Source organism: Pseudophryne corroboree, chromosome 5 (genome assembly GCF_028390025.1).
Source record: "Pseudophryne corroboree isolate aPseCor3 chromosome 5, aPseCor3.hap2, whole genome shotgun sequence".
Lineage (NCBI taxonomy): Eukaryota > Metazoa > Chordata > Amphibia > Anura > Myobatrachidae > Pseudophryne > Pseudophryne corroboree.
In genome coordinates this window covers 320,508,584-320,530,769 of record NC_086448.1, presented here as the reverse complement: position 1 = coordinate 320,530,769, position 22,186 = coordinate 320,508,584, and the positions used below count along the sequence as shown (strand labels likewise).

The following is a 22,186-nucleotide window of genomic DNA, read 5'->3' as shown; positions in this document are numbered from 1 at the left end:
GCCAGAAATGCCAGATGGCTAGACTGATTGTGTTTGTATATAGTATTATATACTAGTATTGCATATCAATTTAATTAGTGCAGTTTCCTGGTGCTTCTTAGTGACATGCATCACACTGAGAGTCACATTTCCTGGTGAAATGCACACAAAAAAGGCCCCTGGACAAAACAATGCACTGGGGCCTCTACCTCCAGCGGTAGGGATGGAGGGTGCTATCAGCGGCAGCTTTGATGTCCCGTGGGCGCTAAGGGGTGTTCTATCTTCCGTTTAGCATGTAGGACCTGGAGCAGTAATTTATGCTAATTACTCTTTTACTGCACAGGTTGTGGGAGATGGGGCGAGAGGGAGAACACTAAACTGCAGAAGAAGGCATTGGGCTGAATGAAGGGGCCCTTGTACATGACTTCCAGGGTGGCAGGGGGTGTTTCATACGCAGGGGAGGGGTGGATAGTGGAGTGGGCTTAATATTCATAATTTTCTGGTGGGAGGGCAGCTTGCCTGACTGCAGATATCTCTAGTTCATGGAAATAGATTTCTTAGCTTTCAATGGATTAAAAAATCTAGAGTTCAACCTTTCAGGAGGTGCCGGGGACTTGGGGATGAGAGTTCAGGAGCCAGAGCAATCCACCGACAAAAATATAAAACTGCATACTAGCTGTGTGGATCTGGAGCAGGGACCAGATGCTGGAAGGCTGATATCTGGTTCTGGACATAGTAGAAACAAGCTGCCATTGTCCACTGAAATGGGAGAGTCCCAGCTTTTGGAATATACCCTCAGAAAAACTCTAAGTCAGACAGAACCTGACATATCTGGCTTGGATGAGCAATTAACAGGCTTGGATGGGTACCACTGCTTTGAGGTCGGCTATCTCTGGTTCCCCAGGACCGATGTAAAAAAATCTGGTACCCCTGTAAAAAAGGGGACCCTTAGCTATCAGCCTAGCGCCCTTATACTCCTGGGGCCCTTGGGCAACTGTTATTGAACCCATACGAAAAGACAGCCATGCTAACTTGTGGCAGCATTATCGCCCCACATGGTTATATTCAGGCTAGGTGTATGAGGACACATCTGTATATAACAGTTATAGAAGAACGGGGTCTAATACAAAGTAAAATACAGGATTTCCATGGTCACCATTCCTCTCCTGTTGACAAGCGTCACATAGCATATTTATATTGGAGTAGCAACATATTATATTATTGACTGCAACGTACAGAAAAGATATTTGTATGGAATTGTTCTGCTAATAATTTCTATTTTAATTGCTTTTTCAAATGCAAATATGTAGCACAGTGGGATATGTGCCTATGTCAGTGTTTGTAGATTATAAGAAGTTTGCAAAGCTAGAACAGAGGAAATGATCAGAGTAAAGGCGTTACTTGGAAAGTACAGATTTGGGGGGGAGATTCAATTAGCTGCGGGAAACCCCTGCTAAGCCCCAGAGAGTAGATATTTCCTTACAGATTCATGAGTTGCAAGGAAAAATCAGCGTTAAAATGTAAACTGTGCAAGCATTGCTACATCCCTTGGTGTTGCAATGTTTATGAAGCAGTGCAGAAATTTTTAGATGAGGACCATGCCATGAGGGAGCAATGCTTTTGAAAGTATAGGTGCCCGCAATTCATGGCAGTCCAATCTCACACAAAAGTATTCTCTACCCCATAGGGTAGCGAGCACTTTTGTGCAAATTCCAGATTTGTCTAGGTGGAATAGAGTACAAGTTAGGGTGCCATTTGCCGTCATTTAAACGCCACAGCAATAGCAATTTGCACCCTTCACCGTGTACACACGGTGAGATAAATCTGTGGTCGAATTCCGGCTGGAATTCGACTGTTTTTAAATTCAACACAATTCGACAGTCACATACCCTCCCGCCGGGACCCGAATTCGACATGTTCAATAAAAAACGGATTCGACAGTCCCGCTGTCGAAAAACGGATCAATTGACGGATAGTGTGCGTCCTGGATTCGACTTTTTGGACGGCACAAAAGTGTTTAAAAATCCCAGAAAAAAAATGCGTGGGGTCCCCCCTCCTAAGCATAACCAACCTCGGGCTCTTCGAGCCGGTCCTGGTTGTAAAAATACGGGGAAAAAATTGACAGGGGATCCCCCGTATTTTTACAACCAGCACCGGGCTCTGCGTCTGGTCCTGGTGCAAAAAATACGGGGGACAAAAAGCGTAGGGGTCCCCCGTATTTTTAACACCAGCACCGGGCTCTACTAGCTGGAGAGATAATGCCACAGCCGGGGGACACTTTTATACTGGTCCCTGCGGCCGTGGCATTAAATCCCCAACTAGTCACCCCTGGCCGGGGTACCCTGGAGGAGTGAGGACCCCTTAAATCAAGGGGTCCCCCCCTTCCAGCCACCCAAGGGCCAGGGGTGAAGCCCGAGGCTGTCCCCCCATCCAAGGGCTGCGGATGGGGGGCTGATAGCCTTGTGTCAAATAAAAGAGTATTGTTTTTTGTAGCAGAACTACAAGTCCCAGCAAGCCTCCCCCGCAAGCTGGTACTTGGAGAACCACAAGTACCAGCATGCGGGGGGAAACAGGCCCGCTGGTACCTGTAGTTCTACTGCAAAAAAAATACCCAAATAAAAACAGTACACAGACACCGTGAAAGTAAAACTTTATTACATACATGCATACCGACACACACATACTTACCTATGTTGACACGAGGTTCGGTCCACTTCTCCAAGTAGAATCCACGGTGTACCTGAAAATAAAATTATACTCACCAAAATCCAGTGTAGCTCCGTCCTCTTCTGTTTTGTAATCCACGTACTTGGCAAAAAAACAAACCGCATTACCCGGACCACGCACTGAAAGGGGTCCCATGTTTACACATGGGACCCCGTTCCCCGACTGCTGAGACCCCCCGTGACTCCTGTCACAGAGGGTCCCTTCAGCCAATCAGGGAGCGCGAGTAACCTCACAGCTGACCGCAAAGTTCCCACCATTGAAGATAATGGAGCGGTATGTGCTATGCGCGTCTGACAGCTCAGACGCGCACAGCCAATCAGGAGAGTGCCACGACGTGGCGCTCCCTGATTGGCTGAAGGGACCCTCTGTGACAGGACACGTCTTTTGTCCCCCATATTTTTTGCACCAGGACCGGTCGCAGAACCCGGTGCTGGTTGTAAAAATACGGGGGATCCCCTGTCAATTTTTCCCCCGTATTTTTACAACCAGGACCGGCTCGAAGAGCTCGAGGCTGGTTATGCTTAGGAGGGGGGACCCCACGCATTTTTTTCCGTGATTTTTAACCCATTCCCACCCCTTCCCACTAAAAAACATGCTCTGATCTCTCCATATTATTTTAGTCAGTAAAAAAAGAAAAAAATATTATTTAAAAAAATATATAAATAATACTTGTGTCTCCTAATAGACAAACCAAGTACATAATCCCTTCTAATATAAATAGATATGCAATTAGCAATAAAAAAAACACACAAAAAAACATGTTTTTAAAATTTTTTATTAGATTCCGACAGCAAAATGAGGCGGACTGAAATTGACGAAATGACTGTCGAAAAGCACTGTTGTCGAATCGACATTCTTCAATTGAATATACTTTTGTCGAAAAGCCGCATTTTTACCATTGCAGATATGTTGAATTTAAAAACTGTCGAATTTCAAAAGGTCGAATCTGAAACGTCCGTTTTTTTGTCGAAAAGTACTGTATTGCATTGTCGGAAAAAGAAATTGTGTCGAAAATGCCCCGTTTTTCGACATTTGCGTCAATTCGACCGCAATTGCATATACCTAAATGTCTAAATCTTATGAAAAGTTAGTGCATATCTCAAGGTGTTAGGCAGCTTGCGATACAGATTCGATCCCGATGCGTGCTCCCGTGGGGTCGGTATCGTAAGGCTAGATAGACTGTGCAGGCAAGTCAATCTTGACTATCTAGTGTACAATCTAGTACAAAGTATAGTCAAAATTGTCACTTAGTCAAAATCATACATAGACAAAATCCCAAGCACAGATAGTCAAAATCTGTACAATCTGTGCTATCTGGGCTCTGGGGGAGTTCAAGGGAAATCTCATAGTCAAAATCGAACATAGCAGGGATCTCACCGTGTGTACACACCCTTAAAGCGAGTGTTATCATTTATTTAGACAGAACATTGTTGGCCAGATCTTGCATTTTATTAGTATTTGCATGCTCTGTAGCAGAACACCTGCATATATGAGCAATTTGGAGTTGTACCCCATCTGCAGAATAGGTGTAATTTGGGGGGGGCTGATTCTGGCCCAGATTCTAATTTTTGGTTTACTAACAAATCTGAATAACCCCCAATGTCGGGACCTGAATCAGGCTCCTGGTTAAACCATCTTGCAATGCAAGGGGTGCAGCTATATACATTTTTTGCATGCAGGGTAAATACTGGCTGCTTTTGCATGTAGGCCACAAACGCTGGACAGCTTTATTTTGACACTGCAATTTAGATTTCGATTAGGATGCACCCCACCCAAATCTAAATCTCTCAGCACATTTTACCTGCAGTGCAGCATGGTTTTACCCAGGTGACCAGTTACTTGCTCTTTCTTACTTTATTTCCAAATCAAAATCAGGCCCTTAGCGGCTAAATTTATTGAGGGCATGTAGATGGAATGTCAACAGTGTACACAGAGATCCATCGGATTTCAGACAAACTTTAGTAAATTTAGGGGTACATTTACTAAGCAGTGATAAGAGCGGAGGAGTGAGCCAGTGGAGAAATTTCCCCATCAACCAACCAGCAGCTCTGTATCATTATATAGTATGCAAATTGTAGATGTTACTTCAGTGCTGATTGGTTGCCATGGGCAACTTCTCCACTGGCTCACTTCTCCAATCTTATCACTGCTTAGTAAATGTACCGCTTAGGCTGGTGCAGGCGTGCCAGTATAAAAGAGGCAGATTTTTCGTTCCACTCAGCATCAACACCTGGATTCGATGTCAGCATTTTCAGTGTCAGGATGCCACGATCGGTCATATAACCGCTGGCATTTCATACGTATTCCTCAACCCCAGTGTGTACTCATTTATTTTCACATCTTTTATAAATATCACTGGGACTAATCATTAATATTATTATTGCTGTTAAATATGCTTCAAAATTAGTAAGACTGGAATGTCACCTTCAGCAGGTGAATGAGGTTGGGCCTCTTTATGGATTTTCCTCATTTCATACCAGTACTTTTTTCTGCTATCCTCTCCTTTTACTCTTACCCTTTTACCACAAAGCATTCATGTCACATTCCTCACTCCTAAAGGGTAAGAGTGTAATCTATATTTATTAAAGTATTACCTTGTTCTAACAATGTGTAGTGTATAGATTTTCTATATCTAATTGTCCTTCTGTGCCAGAACCTTACACATACGATTGCCAGACTAAGAATAGACAGTATCAATATGTCGATGTGACACTCTGAACTGGACCCCCTTAATTTGTACTACAAAGGGTATGCATTGCAGGCCCCTAATTTTCCCCTTGCTGAGCTTAAGGTGTGTACACACGGTACGATATTTTCTTCCGATTCTGACTATATAGTCAGAATCGGAAGAAAATATAGTGCAGATCGCAAGGTGACTGTCACCTTGCGATCCCGATCCGATGCCGATGCGCGGCCCCGCGCGGTCGGCATCGGCCGAAAAAATAGGCTGTGCAGGCAAGTCAATCCTGACTATCTCTATAGAAGAGATAGTCAGGATTGACATCGCACATAGCCAGCATCGCAAGCACACTCATTATGTGCTTGCGATACTGGCTAAGTGCCGACCCGGCCCCCTGTCGCACGGTGAGAATCGGATAAGTCCGAATCTCACCGTGTGTATGCACCCTTAGATTACTAACCATCCTGTTAATGCTGAAGGGGCTAACACTCCCTTCTGCTGTTGCCTGGGAGACGCCAGCAGGACCAGTGAGCAGACAGGCACTAGGACCCTTGGACTTACTTATAATGGAGGAGGGAGTGAGAAGGCTGATGGAGTTTTGATTGGCTGTGGCAGAGCAGGAAAAATAGAAGGCGGGGTTCCCACCAGTGTGTGTGAGAGGAGACACACTGTGGAGAGTGGAGCCGCTGCTGAGGAGACCGCTGTGAGGAGACACGCTGTGGAGAGCGGAGCCGCTGCTGAGAAGACCGCTGTGAGGAGACACGTCATGGAGAGCGGAGCTGCCGCTGAGGAGACCGCTGTGAGAGCCGCCAGCCGCTGCAGTGACACCAGCCTGCCCAGTACTGAGAGAAGCTACAGGGAAAGGTCTCAGGTGATAGAAGGGAGTGGGTGAGGCCGCTGATAGCAGGTGCCTACCTCTGACGCACAGAAACTCCAGCTAATGCCCTCAGTTAGAAACCCAGAGTCACCCAGTTCCGCAAACACAGCTGAATAGGGGTCAGATGAGAGAGACAGAGAGAGAGAGGGAGAGAGAGACGCTCTTCCTTTTACTTGGCAGACACAGCTATTAAGAGTACTAGACAGTATTAAATAGTGATGAGCGGGTTCGGATCCTCGGGATCCGAACCCCCCCAAACTTCACCCATTTTACACGGGTCCGAGGCAGACTCGGATCCTCCCGCCTTGCTCGGTTAAACCGAGCGCGCCCGAACGCCATCATCCCGCGGTCGGATTCTCGCGAGATTCGTATTCTATATAAGGAGCCGCGCGTCACCGCCATTTTTCACTCGTGCATTGGAGATGATCGTGAGAGGACGTGGCTGGCGTCCTCTCAGTTTCTATGTTCAGTGGGCTGCAAATTGTGCTGCAAATATCTGTGCTCAGTGTGCTGCAAATATCTGTGCTCAGTGTGCTGCAAGTGCAAATATCTACGTTCTCTGCCTGAAAAACGCTCCATATCTGACTGTGCTCAGTGTGCTGCAAATATCTGTGCTCAGTGTGCTAATTGCTTTATTGTGGGGACTGGGGACCAGCAGTATTATATAGTAGGAGGACAGTGCAGAGTTTTGCTGACCAGTGACCACCAGTATTATACGTTCTCTGCCTGAAAAACGCTCCATATCTGTGCTGCATTGTAGTATATAGTAGGAGGACAGTGCAGAATTTTGCTGACCACCAGTATAACTATATATATAGCAGTACGGTACAGTAGTCCACTGCTCTACCTACCTCTGTGTCGTCAAGTATTCTATCCATCCTTACCTGTGGTGCATTTCAGTTTTGCACAGTTTGCTGACCACCAGTATATACTATATAGCAGTACGGTACAGTAGGCCACTGCTCTACCTACCTCTGTGTCGTCAAGTATACTATTCATCCATACCTGTGGTGCATTTCAGTTTTGCACAGTTTGCTGTCCACCAGTATATAATATATAGCAGTACGGTACAGTAGGCCACTGCTCTACCTACCTCTGCGTCGTCAAGTATACTATCCATCCATACCTGTGGTGCATTTCACTTTTGCACAGTTTGCTGTCCACCAGTATATAATATATAGCAGTTCGGTACAGTAGGCCACTGCTCTACCTACCTCTGTGTCGTCAAGTATACTATCCATCCATACCTGTGGTGCATTTAAGTTTTGCACAGTTTGCTGACCACCAGTATATACTATATAGCAGTACGGTACAGTAGGCCACTGCTCTACCTACCTCTGTGTCGTCAAGTATACTATCCATCCATACCTGTGGTGCATTTCAGTTTTGCACAGTTTGCTGTCCACCAGTATATAAGATATAGCAGTACGGTACAGTAGGCCACTGCTCTACCTACCTCTGTGTCGTCAAGTATACTATCCATCCATACCTGTGGTGCATTTCACTTTTGCACAGTTTGCTGTCCACCAGTATATAATATAAAGCAGTACGGTACAGTAGGCCACTGCTCTACCTACCTCTGTGTCGTCAAGTATACTATCCATCCATACCTGTGGTGCATTTAAGTTTTGCACAGTTTGCTGACCACCAGTATATACTATATAGCAGTACGGTACAGTAGGCCACTGCTCTACCTACCTCTGTGTCGTCAAGTATACTATCCATCCATACCTGTGGTGCATTTCAGTTTTGCACAGTTTGCTGTCCACCAGTATATAAGATATAGCAGTACGGTACAGTAGGCCACTGCTCTACCTACCTCTGCGTCGTCAAGTATACTATCCATCCATACCTGTGGTGCATTTCACTTTTGCACAGTTTGCTGTCCACCAGTATATAATATAAAGCAGTACGGTACAGTAGGCCACTGCTCTACCTACCTCTGTGTCGTCAAGTATACTATCCATCCATACCTGTGGTGCATTTAAGTTTTGCACAGTTTGCTGACCACCAGTATATACTATATAGCAGTACGGTACAGTAGGCCACTGCTCTACCTACCTCTGTGTCGTCAAGTATACTATCCATCCATACCTGTGGTGCATTTCAGTTTTGCACAGTTTGCTGTCCACCAGTATATAATATATAGCAGTACGGTACAGTAGGCCACTGCTCTACCTACCTCTGTGTCGTCAAGTATATTATCCATCCATCCCTGTGGTGCATTTCACTTTTGCACAGTTTGCTGTCCACCAGTATATAATATATAGCGGTACGGTACAGTAGGCCACTGCTCTACCTACCTCTGTGTCGTCAAGTATACTATCCATCCATACCTGTGGTGCATTTCAGTTTTGCACAGTTTGCTGTCCACCAGTATATAATATATAGCAGTACGGTACAGTAGGCCACTGCTCTACCTACTTCTGTGTCGTCAAGTATACTGTCCATCCATACCTGTGGTGCATTTCACTTTTGCACAGTTTGCTGTCCACCAGTATATAATATATAGCAGTATGGTACAGTAGGCCACTGCTCTACCTACCTCTGTGTCGTCAAGTATACTATCCATCCATACCTGTGGTGCATTTCAGTTGTGCGCAGTATATATAGTAGTAGGCCATTGCTATTGATATATTACTGGCATATAATTCCACACATTAAAAAATGGAGAACAAAAATGTGAAGGGTAAAATAGGGAAAGATCAAGATCCACTTCCACCTCGTGCTGAAGCTGCTGCCACTAGTCATGGCCGAGACGATGAAATGCCATCAACGTCGTCTGCCAAGGCCGATGCCCAATGTCATAGTAGAGAGCATGTAAAATCCCAAAAAATAAAGCTCAGTAAAATGACCCAAAAATCTAAATCAAAATCGTCTGAGGAGAAGCGTAAACTTGCCAATGTGCCATTTACGACACGGAGTGGCAAGGAACGGCTGAGGCCTTGGCCTATGTTCAAGGCTAGTGGTTCAGCTTCACCTGAGAATGGAAGCACTCATCCTCCTGCTAGAAAACTTAAAAGAGTTAAGATGGCAAAAGCACAGCAAAGAACTGTGCGTTCTTCTAAATCACGAATCCCCAAGGAGAGTCCAATTGTGTCGGTTGCGATGCCTGACCTTCCCAACACTGGACGGGAAGAGGTTGTGCCTTCCACCATTTGCACGCCCCCTGCAAGTGCTGGAAGGAGCACCCGCAGTCCAGTTCCTGATAGTCAAATTGAAGATGTCACTGTTGAAGTACACCAGGATGAGGATATGGGTGTTGCTGGCGCTGTGGAGGAAATTGACAAGGAGGATTATGATGGTGAGGTGGTTTGTTTAAGTCAGGCACCCGGGGAGACACCTGTTGTCCGTGGGACGAATATGGCCACTGACATGTCTGGTCAAAATACAAAAAAAATCACCTCTTCGGTGTGGAATTATTTCAACAGAAATGCGGACAACTGGTGTCAAGCCATGTGTTGCCTTTGTCAAGCTGTAATAAGTAGGGGTAAGGACGTTAACCACCTAGGAACATCCTCCCTTATACGTCACCTGGACCGCATTCATCAGAAGTCAGTGACAAGTTCAAAAACTTTGGATGACAGCGGAAGCAGTCCACTGACCAGTAAATCCCTTCCTCTTGTAACCAAGCTCCTGCAAACCACACCACCAACTCCCTCAGTGTCAATTTCCTCCTTAGACAGGAAAGCCAATAGTCCAGCAGGCGCAGACTAGTGAGCAGCCAGTGAGGTGGTGCACATATACAGTTATGAGTCGGCAATACATGCCACAGCATGCTTATTGACCACCTCTGGGCTAGTTGTATAGTAATGGTGGGAGAATAAAGGAAAAATACAACATCATTTTTACTAATGCAGCACTACAGATAGCTTCATTGATTTGTTAAATTATTTATTTATTTATTTTTTATTTCTCTGACGTCCTAGTGGATGCTGGGAACTCCGTAAGGACCATGGGGAATAGCGGCTCCGCAGGAGACTGGGCACATCTAAAGAAAGCTTTAGGACTATCTGGTGTGCACTGGCTCCTCCCCCTATGACCCTCCTCCAAGCCTCAGTTAGATTTTTGTGCCCGAACGAGAAGGGTGCACACTAGGGGCTCTCCTGAGCTTCTTAGTGAAAGTTTTAGTTTAGGTTTTTTATTTTTCAGTGAGACCTGCTGGCAACAGGCTCACTGCATCGAGGGACTAAGGGGAGAAGAAGCGAACTCACCTGCGTGCAGAGTGGATTGGGCTTCTTGGCTACTGGACACCATTAGCTCCAGAGGGACCGCTCACAGGCCCAGCCTTGGAGCTCGGTCCCAGAGCTGCGCCGCCGGCCCCCTTACAGAGCCAGAAGCAAGAAGAGTCCGGCAAATCGGCGGCAGAAGACATCCTGTCTTCCACAAGGTAGCGCACAGCACTGCAGCTGTGCGCCATTGTTACTCAGCACACTTCACACTCCGGTCACTGAGGGTGCAGGGCACTAGGGGGGGGCGCCCTGAGCAGCAATAGGAACACCTTGGCTGGCTAAAAATACATCACACATAGCTCCTGGGCTATATGGATGAATTTTAACCCCTGCCAGATTTTCACAAAAAGCGGGAGAAAGGCCGCCGAGAAGGGGGCGGAGCCTATCTCCTCAGCACACTGGCGCCATTTTCTCTCACAGCTCCGTTGGAGGGAAGCTCCCTGGCTCTCCCCTGCAGTTACTACACTGCAGAAAGGGGTTAAAAAAGAGAGGGGGGCACTAATTAGGCGCAGTATAACAATACAGCAGCTATAAAGGGAAAAACACTTATATAAGGTTATCCCTGTATATATATATATAGCGCCCTGGTGTGTGCTGGCATACTCTCCCTCTGTCTCCCCAAAGGGCTAGTGGGGTCCTGTCCTCTATCAGAGCATTCCCTGTGTGTGTGCTGTGTGTCGGTACGGCTGTGTCGACATGTTGGATACGTGGAGGCGGAGCGGAGGCCAATAAATGGGATGTCGCCCCCTGTGGGGCCGACACCAGAGTGGATGGATAGGTGGAAGATATTAACCGACAGTGTCAACTCCTTACATAAAAGGCTGGATGACGTAACAGCTGTGGGACAGCCGGCTGCTCAGTCCGCGCCTGCCCAGGCGTCTCAAAGGCCATCAGGGGCTCAAACAACGCCCGTTACCTCAGATGGCAGACACAGATGTCGACACGGAGTCTGACTCCAGTGTCGACGAGGTTGAGACATATACACAATCCACTAGGAACATCCGTTACATGATTTCGGCAATTAAAAATGTGTTACGCATTTTCTGACATGAACCCAAGTACCACATAAAAAGGGTTTTATTTTTGGGGAGAAAAAGCAGCCAGTGTTTTGTTCCCCCATCAGATGAATGAATGAAGTGTGAAAAGAAGCGTGGTTTCCCCCGATAAGAAACTGGTGATTTCTAAAAAGTTACTGATGGCGTACCCTTTCCCGCCAGAGGATAGGTCACGTTGGGAGATATCCCTTGGGGTGGATAAGGCGCTCAAACGTTTGTCAAAAGGTGGCACTACCGTCTTAGGATACGGTCACCTTGAAGGAACCTGCTGATAAAAAGCAGGAGGCGATCCTGAAGTCTGTAATTACACACTCAGGTTATACACTGAAGCCTGCTATTACCTCAGCATAAATAGTGCTGCTGCAGCGTGGTCTGATACCCTGTCAGATAATAGCTAAGACAGGGATAATGTTTTGCTAACATTGAGCATATTTAAGACGTTGTCATATATATAAAGGATGCACAGAGGGATATTTGCCGGCTGGCATCCAGAATTAATGCAATGTCCATTCTGCCAGGAGGGTATTAGAAACCTGGCAGTGGACAGGTGATGCTGCATTTAAAAGGCACATGGAGATTCTGCCTTATAAGGGTGAGGAATTGTTTGGGGATGGTCTCTGGGACCTCGTATCCACAGCAACAGCTGGGAAGAAATTTTTTTACCTCAGGTTTCCTCACAAAAGCCTAAGAAAGCACCGTATTTTCAGGTACAGTCCTTTCGGCTTCAGAAAAGCAAGCGGGTCAAAGGCGCTTCCTTTCTACACAGAGACAAGGGAAGAAGGAAAAAGCTGCACCAGTCAGCCAGTTCCCAGGATCAAATCTCTTCCCTCGCTTCCTCTGAGTCCACCGCATGACGCTGGGGCTCCACAGGTGGAGACAGGTGCGGTGGGGGCGCGTCTCGGGAACTGCAGGGACCAGTGGGCTTGCCCACAGGTGGATCCCTAGGTTCTGCAAGTAGTATCACAGGGATACAGGCTGGAGTTCGAGACGACTCCCCCTCGCCGTTGCCTTCACATCAGCCTTGCCTGCTGCCCTCGGAAAGGTAGTACTGGCGGAAATTCACAAGCTGTACTTCCAGCAGGTGAAATCAAGGTACCCCTCCTTAAACAAGGCCGGGGTTACTATTCCAAAATGTTGTGGTACCGAAACCAGACGGTTCGGTGAGACCCATTCTAAAATTGAAATCCTTGAACACTTATATACGAAGGTTCAAGTTCAAAATGGAATCGCTCAGGGCGATTATTGCAAGCCTGGAAAATTTCAGGGTATCACTGGACATCAAGGATACTTACCTGCATGTCCCTATTTACCCTCTTCACCAGGTGTACCTCAAAATTGTGGTACAGGATTGTCATTACCAATTCCAGACGTTGCCGTTGGTCTGTCCCCGGCACTGAGGGTATTTACCAAGGTAATGGCCGAAGTACTTATCCCGTACTTGGACGATCTCCTTATAAAGGCGAGGTCCAGGGAGCAGTTGTTCGTCGGAGTAGCACTATCTCGGGAAGTGCTACAACAGCACGGCTGGATTCTGAATATTCCAAAGTCGCAGCTGGTTCCTACGACGCGTCTACTGTTCCTGGATATGGTTCTGGACACAGAACAGGTTAAAATGGGTTTCTCCCGGAGGAGAAGTCCAAGGAGTTGGCGTCTCTAGACGGAGACCTCCTAATACAAATACAGGTATCGGTGCATCAATGCACGCGAGCCTTGGAAAAGATGGTAGCTTCTTACGAAGAATTTCCATTCGTCAATTCCCATGCAAGGGATCTGTTGGACAAGTGGTCCGGGTCGCATCCTCAGATGCATCGGCGGATAACCCTGTCTCCAAGGGCCAGGGTGTCGCTGTGGTGGTGACTGCAGAGTGCTCATAGGCTGGGGGGCAGTCACACAGGGAAGAAACTTCCAAGGCCTATGGAAAAGTCAGGAGACTTCCCTACACATAAATGTTCTGGAACTATGGGCCACAGGTGGACAGGAGGGCGTCCCGCCTCAACAAAAAGCTACAAAGATATTGCGCCAGGTCAAGGGACCCTCAGGCGATAGCTGTGGACGCTCTGGTAACACCGTGGGTGTACCAGTCGGTGTATGTGTTCCCTTCTCTGCCTCTCATACCCAGGGTAATGAGAATAATAAGAAGGAGAGGAATAAGAACTATACTCATTGTTCCGGGGGGCCAAGAAGAGCTTGGTACCCAGAACTCCAAAAAATGATCTCAGAGGACCCATGGCCTCTGCAGCTCAGACAGGACCTGCTGAAGCAGGGGTCCTGTCTGTTCCAAGACTTACCGCGGCTGCATTTGACGGCATGGCGGTTGAACGCCGGATCCTGAAGGAAAAAGGCATTCCGGAGGAAGTTATCCCTACGCTATTTAAAGCTGGGAAAGAAGTGAACGCAAACCATTATCACCGCATATGGCGAAAATATGTTGCGTGCTGTGAGGCCAGTACGGCCCCAAAGGAGGAATTTCAGCTAGGTCAATTTCTGCACTTCCTACAAGTCAGAGGTGACTATGGGCCTAAAATTGGGTTCCATTAAGGTCCTGATTTCGGCTCTATCGATTTTCTTCCAAAATAGAACTGGCTTCACTGCCTGAAGTTCAGATTTTTGTTAAGGGAGTGCTGCATAGTCAGCCCCCGTTTGTGCCTCCAGTGGCACCGTGGGATCTCAACGTAGTGTTGGATTTCCTGAAGTCGCATTGAATTGAGCCACTTAAATCCGTGGAGCTATAATACCTCACGTGGAAAGTGTTCATGCTGTGGGCCTTGGCGTCGGCCAGGCGTGTATCAGAATTGGCGGCTTTGTCAAAAGCTCTTATCTGTATTTTATATGGATAAGGCGGAATTGAGGACTCGTTCCCAATTCCTTCCTAAGGTGGTAGCAGTTTTTCATGTGAACCAACCTATTGTGGTACCTGCGGCTACTAGGGACTTGGAGGACTCCAAGTTGCTGGACGTAGTCAGGGCCCTGAAAATATATGTTTCCAGGACGGCTGGAGTCAGAAAATCTGACTCGCTGTTTATCCTGTATGCACCAAACAAGCTGGGTGCTCCTGCTTTTAAGCAGACTATTGCTCGTTGGATTTGTAGTACAATTCAGCTTGCACATTCTGTGGCAGGCCTGCCACAACCAAAATCTGTAAAAGCCCATTCCACAAGGAAGGTGGGCTCATCTTGGGCGGCTGCCCGAGGGGTCTCGGCTTTACAACTTTGCCGAGCAGCTACTTGGTCAGGGGCAAACACGTTTGCTAATTTCTACAAATTTAATACCCTGGCTGAGGAGGACCTGGAGTTCTCTCATTCGGTGCTGCAGAGTCATCCGCACTCTCCCGCCCGTTTGGGAGCTTTGGTATAATCCCCATGGTCCTTACGGAGTTCCCAGCATCCACTAGGACGTCAGAGAAAATAAGAATTTACTTACCGATAATTCTATTTCTCGTAGTCCGTAGTGGATGCTGGGCGCCCATCCCAAGTGCGGATTGTCTGCAATACTTGTACATAGTTATTGTTAACTAAATCGGGTTATTGTTGTAGTGAGCCATCTTTTCTAGAGGCTCATCTGTTATCATACTGTTAACTGGGTTCAGATCACAAGTTATACGGTGTGATTGGTGTGGCTGGTATGAGTCTTACCCGGGATTCAAAATCCTTCCTTATTGTGTACGCTCGTCCGGGCACAGTATCCTAACTGAGGCTTGGAGGAGGGTCATAGGGGGAGGAGCCAGTGCACACCAGATAGTCCTAAAGCTTTCTTTAGATGTGCCCAGTCTCCTGCGGAGCCGCTATTCCCCATGGTCCTTACGGAGTTCCCAGCATCCACTACGGACTACGAGAAATAGAATTATCGGTAAGTAAATTCTTATTTTTTCTTCAAACAGGGTAGTGTTGGGAATGGCACATGATTGCGGGCTGAGTGTATCATTCCCGCCTAAAGCTTTGTGCGCTGAAAATAGAGCTCTTTCATACTTTATTTTATAAGGATTTAGGAAACTGCCCTATACAAACTACTGGTTTCTTTGTACACATGGGATCCACCATCCTCCTTATGGTGCAGATACAGAAGCTGTGCTAGCTTGCTCTGATAAGGCCTTACAACATTACCTGCAGGCATTCAGTGTGGTGTATACCTGATCTGCGCGCCGAGCGCCGGTCACATGACCACATCTTATCTACACATGCACAGGCTTCCATTTGACATTAAAGTTTTAGTGGAAGGGCCACCCAAGTTACTTCCCTGAGGCCCCCATAAATCTGAACCCAGCCCTTGACCTTAGATGCATTTGTTAGCTATTAATAATTAGTACTGCAGAGAACATACATTTACAGAGTGTGATACATTAGACAAGCGTTCGAGATGCCGGCAGTCACATGACCGACACCAGCATCCACACAATTAGAATGCCAACAGAGGGCAGGGTATTTATTTTACTCATCCCTTGCCCCCTACCCTAACTTGGCGGCTTGGTGGCGGCTAGGCCTAAGATCCAAGGGGTGGTGACTAGGGCTAAGACACCCGCTAGAGCCTAACCCTAAACCTTCCCACCCCCCACCTTGGTCTCTAATCCTAACCGTCACCCTGATACTTACCTTTAGGATGTCGGTGGTCGGTGTACCGGCGTCTGGATTCTGAATTGTGTTGGGATTCTGGCGTCAGTCACATGACCACTGGCAGCCTGAACACCGGGATGCTAACCACATCCACAATTACAAGCTGTATTCCAATCACAGGATAAAAGAAAATGTAAGACTGATGTCATATTATGAATTGGGTACTATGGGGCAGATTTATTAAGCCTGGTGAAGTGATAAATTGCACGGTGATAAATTACCAGCCAATCAGCTCCTATCTACCATGTCACAGGCTGGGTTTGAAAAATGACAGTTAGGAGCTGACTGGCTGGTGCTTTATCACCTTTCACTTTATCACTTCACCAGGCTTAATAAATCTGCCCCTATGTGATTTATAAAGAGTTGGGCGCAATATACTCGCCGTATGCTAAAGCACCTCTTCCCACCCCTATCTCTCGGTATCCAGATGATAGGTCGACAGTCAACAAGCAATATGTCAACACCAAATGGTCGACATGCATATGGTCGACGTGGTCAAAAGTCTGACATGACAATGGTCGACACATGAAAGTCAAAATTAGTTTTTTTTTTTTTACTCTTTCATACTTTACCATCCACGTATACTACAATTGGAAATAGTAACCCGTGTCAAACGCAGTGGTAGCAGAGCGAGACACCTTGCCCGAAGCTCGCGAACCATGCAATGGGAACGGGAAAATTTTACATAAAACCCCCCTCATAAAAAAACCATGTCAACCTTTTCACGTGTTGACCATTTCTGTGTCGGCCTTTCAACCCGGGCCAACCTTTTGACCCTGACGACCATGTGCACGTCGACCATTTGATGTCGATATAGACATTGTCATAACCCATCTCTCACCTGCAGGCGCAGGTGTAAGTGCTGTAATCATACTCGTTTGCATAAGCACATATGCATACAGACACTGTTCTGCAACACAGAAGTGGCTTCACGCAACATACACTACACTAACTGGCTTACTACTGCACTATTACCTACGGTATGTGTTAAAAACATGGGTGGAGATCAATCCACATGGACACACACAATTCATTTCACCACTTCAAACCTAAGCTGGCTCAGCTGTACATGACTCTGAAAAGAACAGCCGGATAACTAAGCTTTGCCAAAAACTGATCAGAATAATAACACTGGTGTGATGATTGCCAAAACAAATTAAAACCAACTCCCATACAGCTGGGAAATTTTCCTTGAACTAAAAACAGCAGCCTCACCAGCAATCTGAATGTCACATACCTCATTTGGGCTGGACGATGGCTTTTCTGAAACAATGCACTTCCACGATCCTCTCACTCCTTTCCACTTACGAATGTTAGGCAGAGAAGGTTGGTTTAATTCCGAGCAGAACTGTAAATATAAACAAAGATCTTGTTATGGTTTCTTGTGTACCCACACCCTTACTACATACCAAAGACAAATGATGATCATAGCAAACCTTATCTTACAGGATGAAACCTATACAATATGCCCTCACGTGTTTAATTGGGATCGGTATGATTTACCGCGGCACGGTATGCCGAATGTCAGAATACCGACATTGGCATACCGAGCAGTAGAATGCCGGCAGGGGGGTGAGCGCAATGAAGACCCTTGCGGGCTCGGTGGCAAGCTTCGCTCGTCACAGGTTCTATTCTCCCTCTATAGGTGTCATGGACACCCATAGAGGGGGAATCACCTACCTAGCCGGTATACCGGTAGCAGTATGGTGCCCCCGTCAGGATTCCAGCGGTGGTATTGTAACAGCCGGGATCCCAACAAACGGTATGCTAACCACATACCGTCCTGTTATCATCTGTACGTACTTACTCTATTGGTCATCACACATAGCAATATTTGTTGGTGACATACCCAAGTTGTCCTGGTATCACCAAATATGTTGGCACCAACTGAATGTTATGCATGAACAAATCAAACTGAAACCAAATAAATTATTTCCAGGAATGTATAAAAATATTCTAAACTACAACACAAATCTAGAATATTCTAAACTACAACACAAATCTAGATAGTCACAAAATATATTATAAAAGCGCTATCCACAAATAAAGTAAATATATATCCCAGATGGAATGGATAAAAAAAAAACCTCACATTTTTTTATAAATTAATATATAGACAGAAATGAACAATTTCATATAAAGTTTTATATATCATAAAAATTACACTCAAAAATCCCTTTTCCTCAAGTCCCAATCAATAGTTAATAAGATCAAATATTAGGAGCCTATATTCCAGGAGTGGCGAGGCCAAGGACTGTGTCCCAGACACAGTTTCCTTAGCCTAGCAAGCTGCACTGTGACTGCTAGTCTGAGTAAGTTCAGGCTTACTCAGCCTACAGGTTCAGTTGGTCAGAACTGCGGCCGCATCACAATGTACAGATCGCAAATGCAGGAAGGAGCTGGTATGCACATCCTGCATTTGCATCGCTAAGGATTGCATTTGCAAAGCTAAGATGGATAGTTAAGAACAGAAAACACACTGGCCCTCATTCCGAGTTGTTCGCTCGGTAAAAATCTTCGCATCGCAGCGATTTTCTGCTTAATGCACATGCGCAATGTTCGCACTGCGACTGCGCCAAGTAAATTTGCTATGCACTTAGGAATTTTACTCACGGCTTTTTCATCGGTCTGGCGATCGTAATGTGATTGACAGGAAATGGGTGTTACTGGGCGGAAACAGGCCGTTTTATGGGCGTGTGGGAAAAAACGCTACCGTTTACGGAAAAAACGCAGGAGTGGCCGGAGAAACGGAGGAGTGTCTGGGCGAACGCTGGGAGTGTTTGTGACGTCAAACCAGGAACGACAAGCACTGAACTGATCGCAGATGCCGAGTAAGTCTGAAGCTACTCAGAAACTGCTACGAGGTGTGTAATCGCAATATTGCGAATACATCGTTCGCAATTTTAAGATGCTAAGATTCACTCCCAGTAGGCGGCGGCTTAGCGTGAGCAACTCTGCTAAAATCGCCTTGCGAGTGAACAACTCGGAATGACCTCCACACTTCATAATTGCCTTTTATATTCCTCGAGGCTCAGCCTAAGTTTATGTACACAAGCACAGAAACAAGACTTTATTTTGGGATATAAGTGAGGTAAATGGTTAGAGAGAGCATATTTTACGGCCATTACACTGCTTTGTAAGAAGGAGAACGTCCATATAATTATAATGGGAGGCACTGCGCTCTTTTCAGTTCTGCGGAAAGCACATTGGGCCTGATTCAGATGTAGCTGGAGTAGCTATCTCTGCTGCTTCCTTGTATAGCGCTGTATGGTACTGCAGCAGGAGGCGTCTATTACACACAGATGCTACGGGATCTGAATAAGCCCCATTACTAGGCGCACTGACCAATGTAATAAGAAGCTACAAACACAAAAGTAACACATGAGATAGAGCAAGCTGATGTCCCCTTACTCATTATAACAGCCATTAAAGCATTATAGATCTACAGGTTTTTGTTTTAGTAAATACCCTTAGGGCTATTTCACACGCAGCGGTTTTTCCGTCCGTTTTTTTCCTGTGCATGTTTTTTGATTGAGAATTGCTGCATATGGGGGCTTTCACACAGCACGGCCCCGGTCCGGCTGCTGGGTTGCAGCCGGAAATATCCACTGAAAGGTCCAGCTGCCGTGCCGGGGCCGTGCAGTCTTTGTAGGCAGAGAACCGTGTGTGTGAAGGGGAGCTTTCACACACACCGTTTTTTTTCAGCCGCCGCCGCTGCTGCTGCGCATGCGCACAGCATTAGACACGGCTCAAAGCCATTGTGTGTGAAAGACCCTGCCGGATGGTAAAAAGCCGGACAAAGTTTGTCCGGCTTTTTGCCATTCGATGAAAACCGGGTAGTATGAAACAGCCCTTAGTGTTTCACACATACTGCTAGTTAGTATTCTCCATGACAGAACTTGAATGTGGCATCATCTCAGAGCTTCAAATCTCACCCTGTATTTTTAGTAGGACCTACTTGGTGGTGAAGTACATTTCTCTGATGAAGGTAGAAAAAACTTCCCACACATGCAAGTGCCACTTGTAATGTAAGAAAGTACAAATGCCCTTATAATTAAAGCACACAATATTTTAGAAGAAACATGGGGAAAGGGTTGTGTCTATGTTTCCTTCGTGATCAGGACCTGGAAGTGACAGCACCAGAGGGCAAATGAGAACTTCAGACTTTACAGCACCTTAATGGTTTATCCATTCTCCGTTTGAGGTTATTTTGTTTTTGCTATGCTCTCCACAGGTTACTATTCCACATAGTTGGTGACATGGACCCAGGGGCTTATGGGAAAGGTCCTCTTCACGAAGGGTAACTAGACGCTACCATGGGGAAAGCAGGGCCAGGTTAAACAGTTAAACATGAGCAGATAGCATGATGATGACTAGCCACCAGCTAATTTCTTCACAAAATGATGACATTTTAATATTTTTACAGATTTAGGGGGGGATTTATCACAGCTGAGAGAGAGATAAACCTGTGAGTGATAAAGTACCAGCCAATAGCTTCTGCCTTACATTTACAGTCTGCGGGGTCCATTTATCATTCTAAACTTGACTGTTAAAAAATTGTTGAGCATGATAAATGGTACTCCAGGCAATCAGCTCCCAAATGTCATTTTTAAAACACATGACAGTTAGGAGCTGATTGGCTGAAGCACTATTTATCATACGCAACAAGTTTTAAAAAGCTAAAACTTGTTGATAAATGTGTTTAAAAAATAACATTGGGAGCTGATTGGTTGGTACTGTACTTGATCTCTCACAATTTTATCTCTCTCCAAGTTTTGATAGAGAGACAGTGGGACTGATAGTGTAGGGGGTATACAAGCCCACATAATGCTGGCCACACCCACAGAGCACTGGTCACAGCCCCTCCCCTTTTCCCAATAGGCCCTTGAACATTTTTAGCCCCAGGGCCATGTTGCTCATAATCTGGCCCTGGGGAAAGAGTTACTGTATTTATGGAAATAAATGATTCTCAAGTGTAAAATGATTAACTGTGATGTGACATCTATACTTTTGCCTAGTGGCCTCTTTAGATATTTTTAGATAGCATTTGACATCCATTTTTATGACAGTTCATTAAGGTGTTCCGGTGTGGAAAAAAAAGGAAATTTGTAGTGCATATTTAGTGTGTATCGTAACATACTGTAGACCTTTATATACACCAATGAATGTTTGTCATTACGTATATTTTCTCTTATCTTTAGTCCTGGAAGACAATAGGGATTAAAAATGAATGGTTTCAATAACAGTAACTTGGATGTTCTTCCGTGCTTGTATATTTAGCTATTGATTGTACAGTGTAACACAGAAGAATTAGATGATACTTACAAATTGTGAATTACAGTAAATGCAATTTAAAACCCAACTAAACAAAGCAAGGTAAGATTATGTGCCCTGCTGACTGGGATGTCTTGTTTTCCTGTCTCTGCTGAAAATACATTGTGTCATCAAATCGTCAATCATATGGATAAATTGAATTATTTGGATCATTTAAAATGTTATATTACACAGTAACGATGTAACAAAAAAATATAGAACATATAACATATCTCATTGGTATTTTTATTTTTTTGTTATAGGGGAGTCTATAGTATTTCAAATTACAATTGCATAGCGTTAACCTATTTACAGTCCAAAATAAACAATAAACCTACAATGATCTCCTTCGCTATTTCACATTACTAGAAATTTATTTATTTATTTATTAACAGTTTCTTATATAGCGCAGCAAATTCCGTTGCGCTTTACAATTTGAAATAACAATTACAAACTGGGTGATAACAGTCATAGAGGTAGGAAGGCCCTGCTCGCAAGCTTACAATCTATAGGCATATGTACATAAGGAAAGGTGCTATCTATTGCATAGAATGAGAAGACATGTGAGGATATGTGTGGACTGTACAGAGTGGATGTAATTTGATAGCAAGGTTTATGAAAGTTATGTGGGCGGTTCAGGAATTTGATACGCTTGCCTAAAGAGGTGAGTTTTGAGGGAACGCTTGAAGGTTTGGAGACTAGAGGAGAGTCTTATT

General features: G+C 45.5%; 1 protein-coding gene across 1 annotated transcript in view; it reads right to left on the bottom strand.

Moving 5' to 3' along the window:
• The window catches only part of EEPD1 (endonuclease/exonuclease/phosphatase family domain containing 1), a 230,299-nt gene that overhangs the window by 41,579 nt on the left and 166,534 nt on the right, over positions 1-22,186 (bottom strand). The window contains exon 3 of the mRNA XM_063922503.1: positions 17,395-17,505. Coding sequence (XP_063778573.1) covers positions 17,395-17,505 — 111 coding nt within the window. The remainder of the gene's footprint in view (positions 1-17,394; positions 17,506-22,186) is intronic.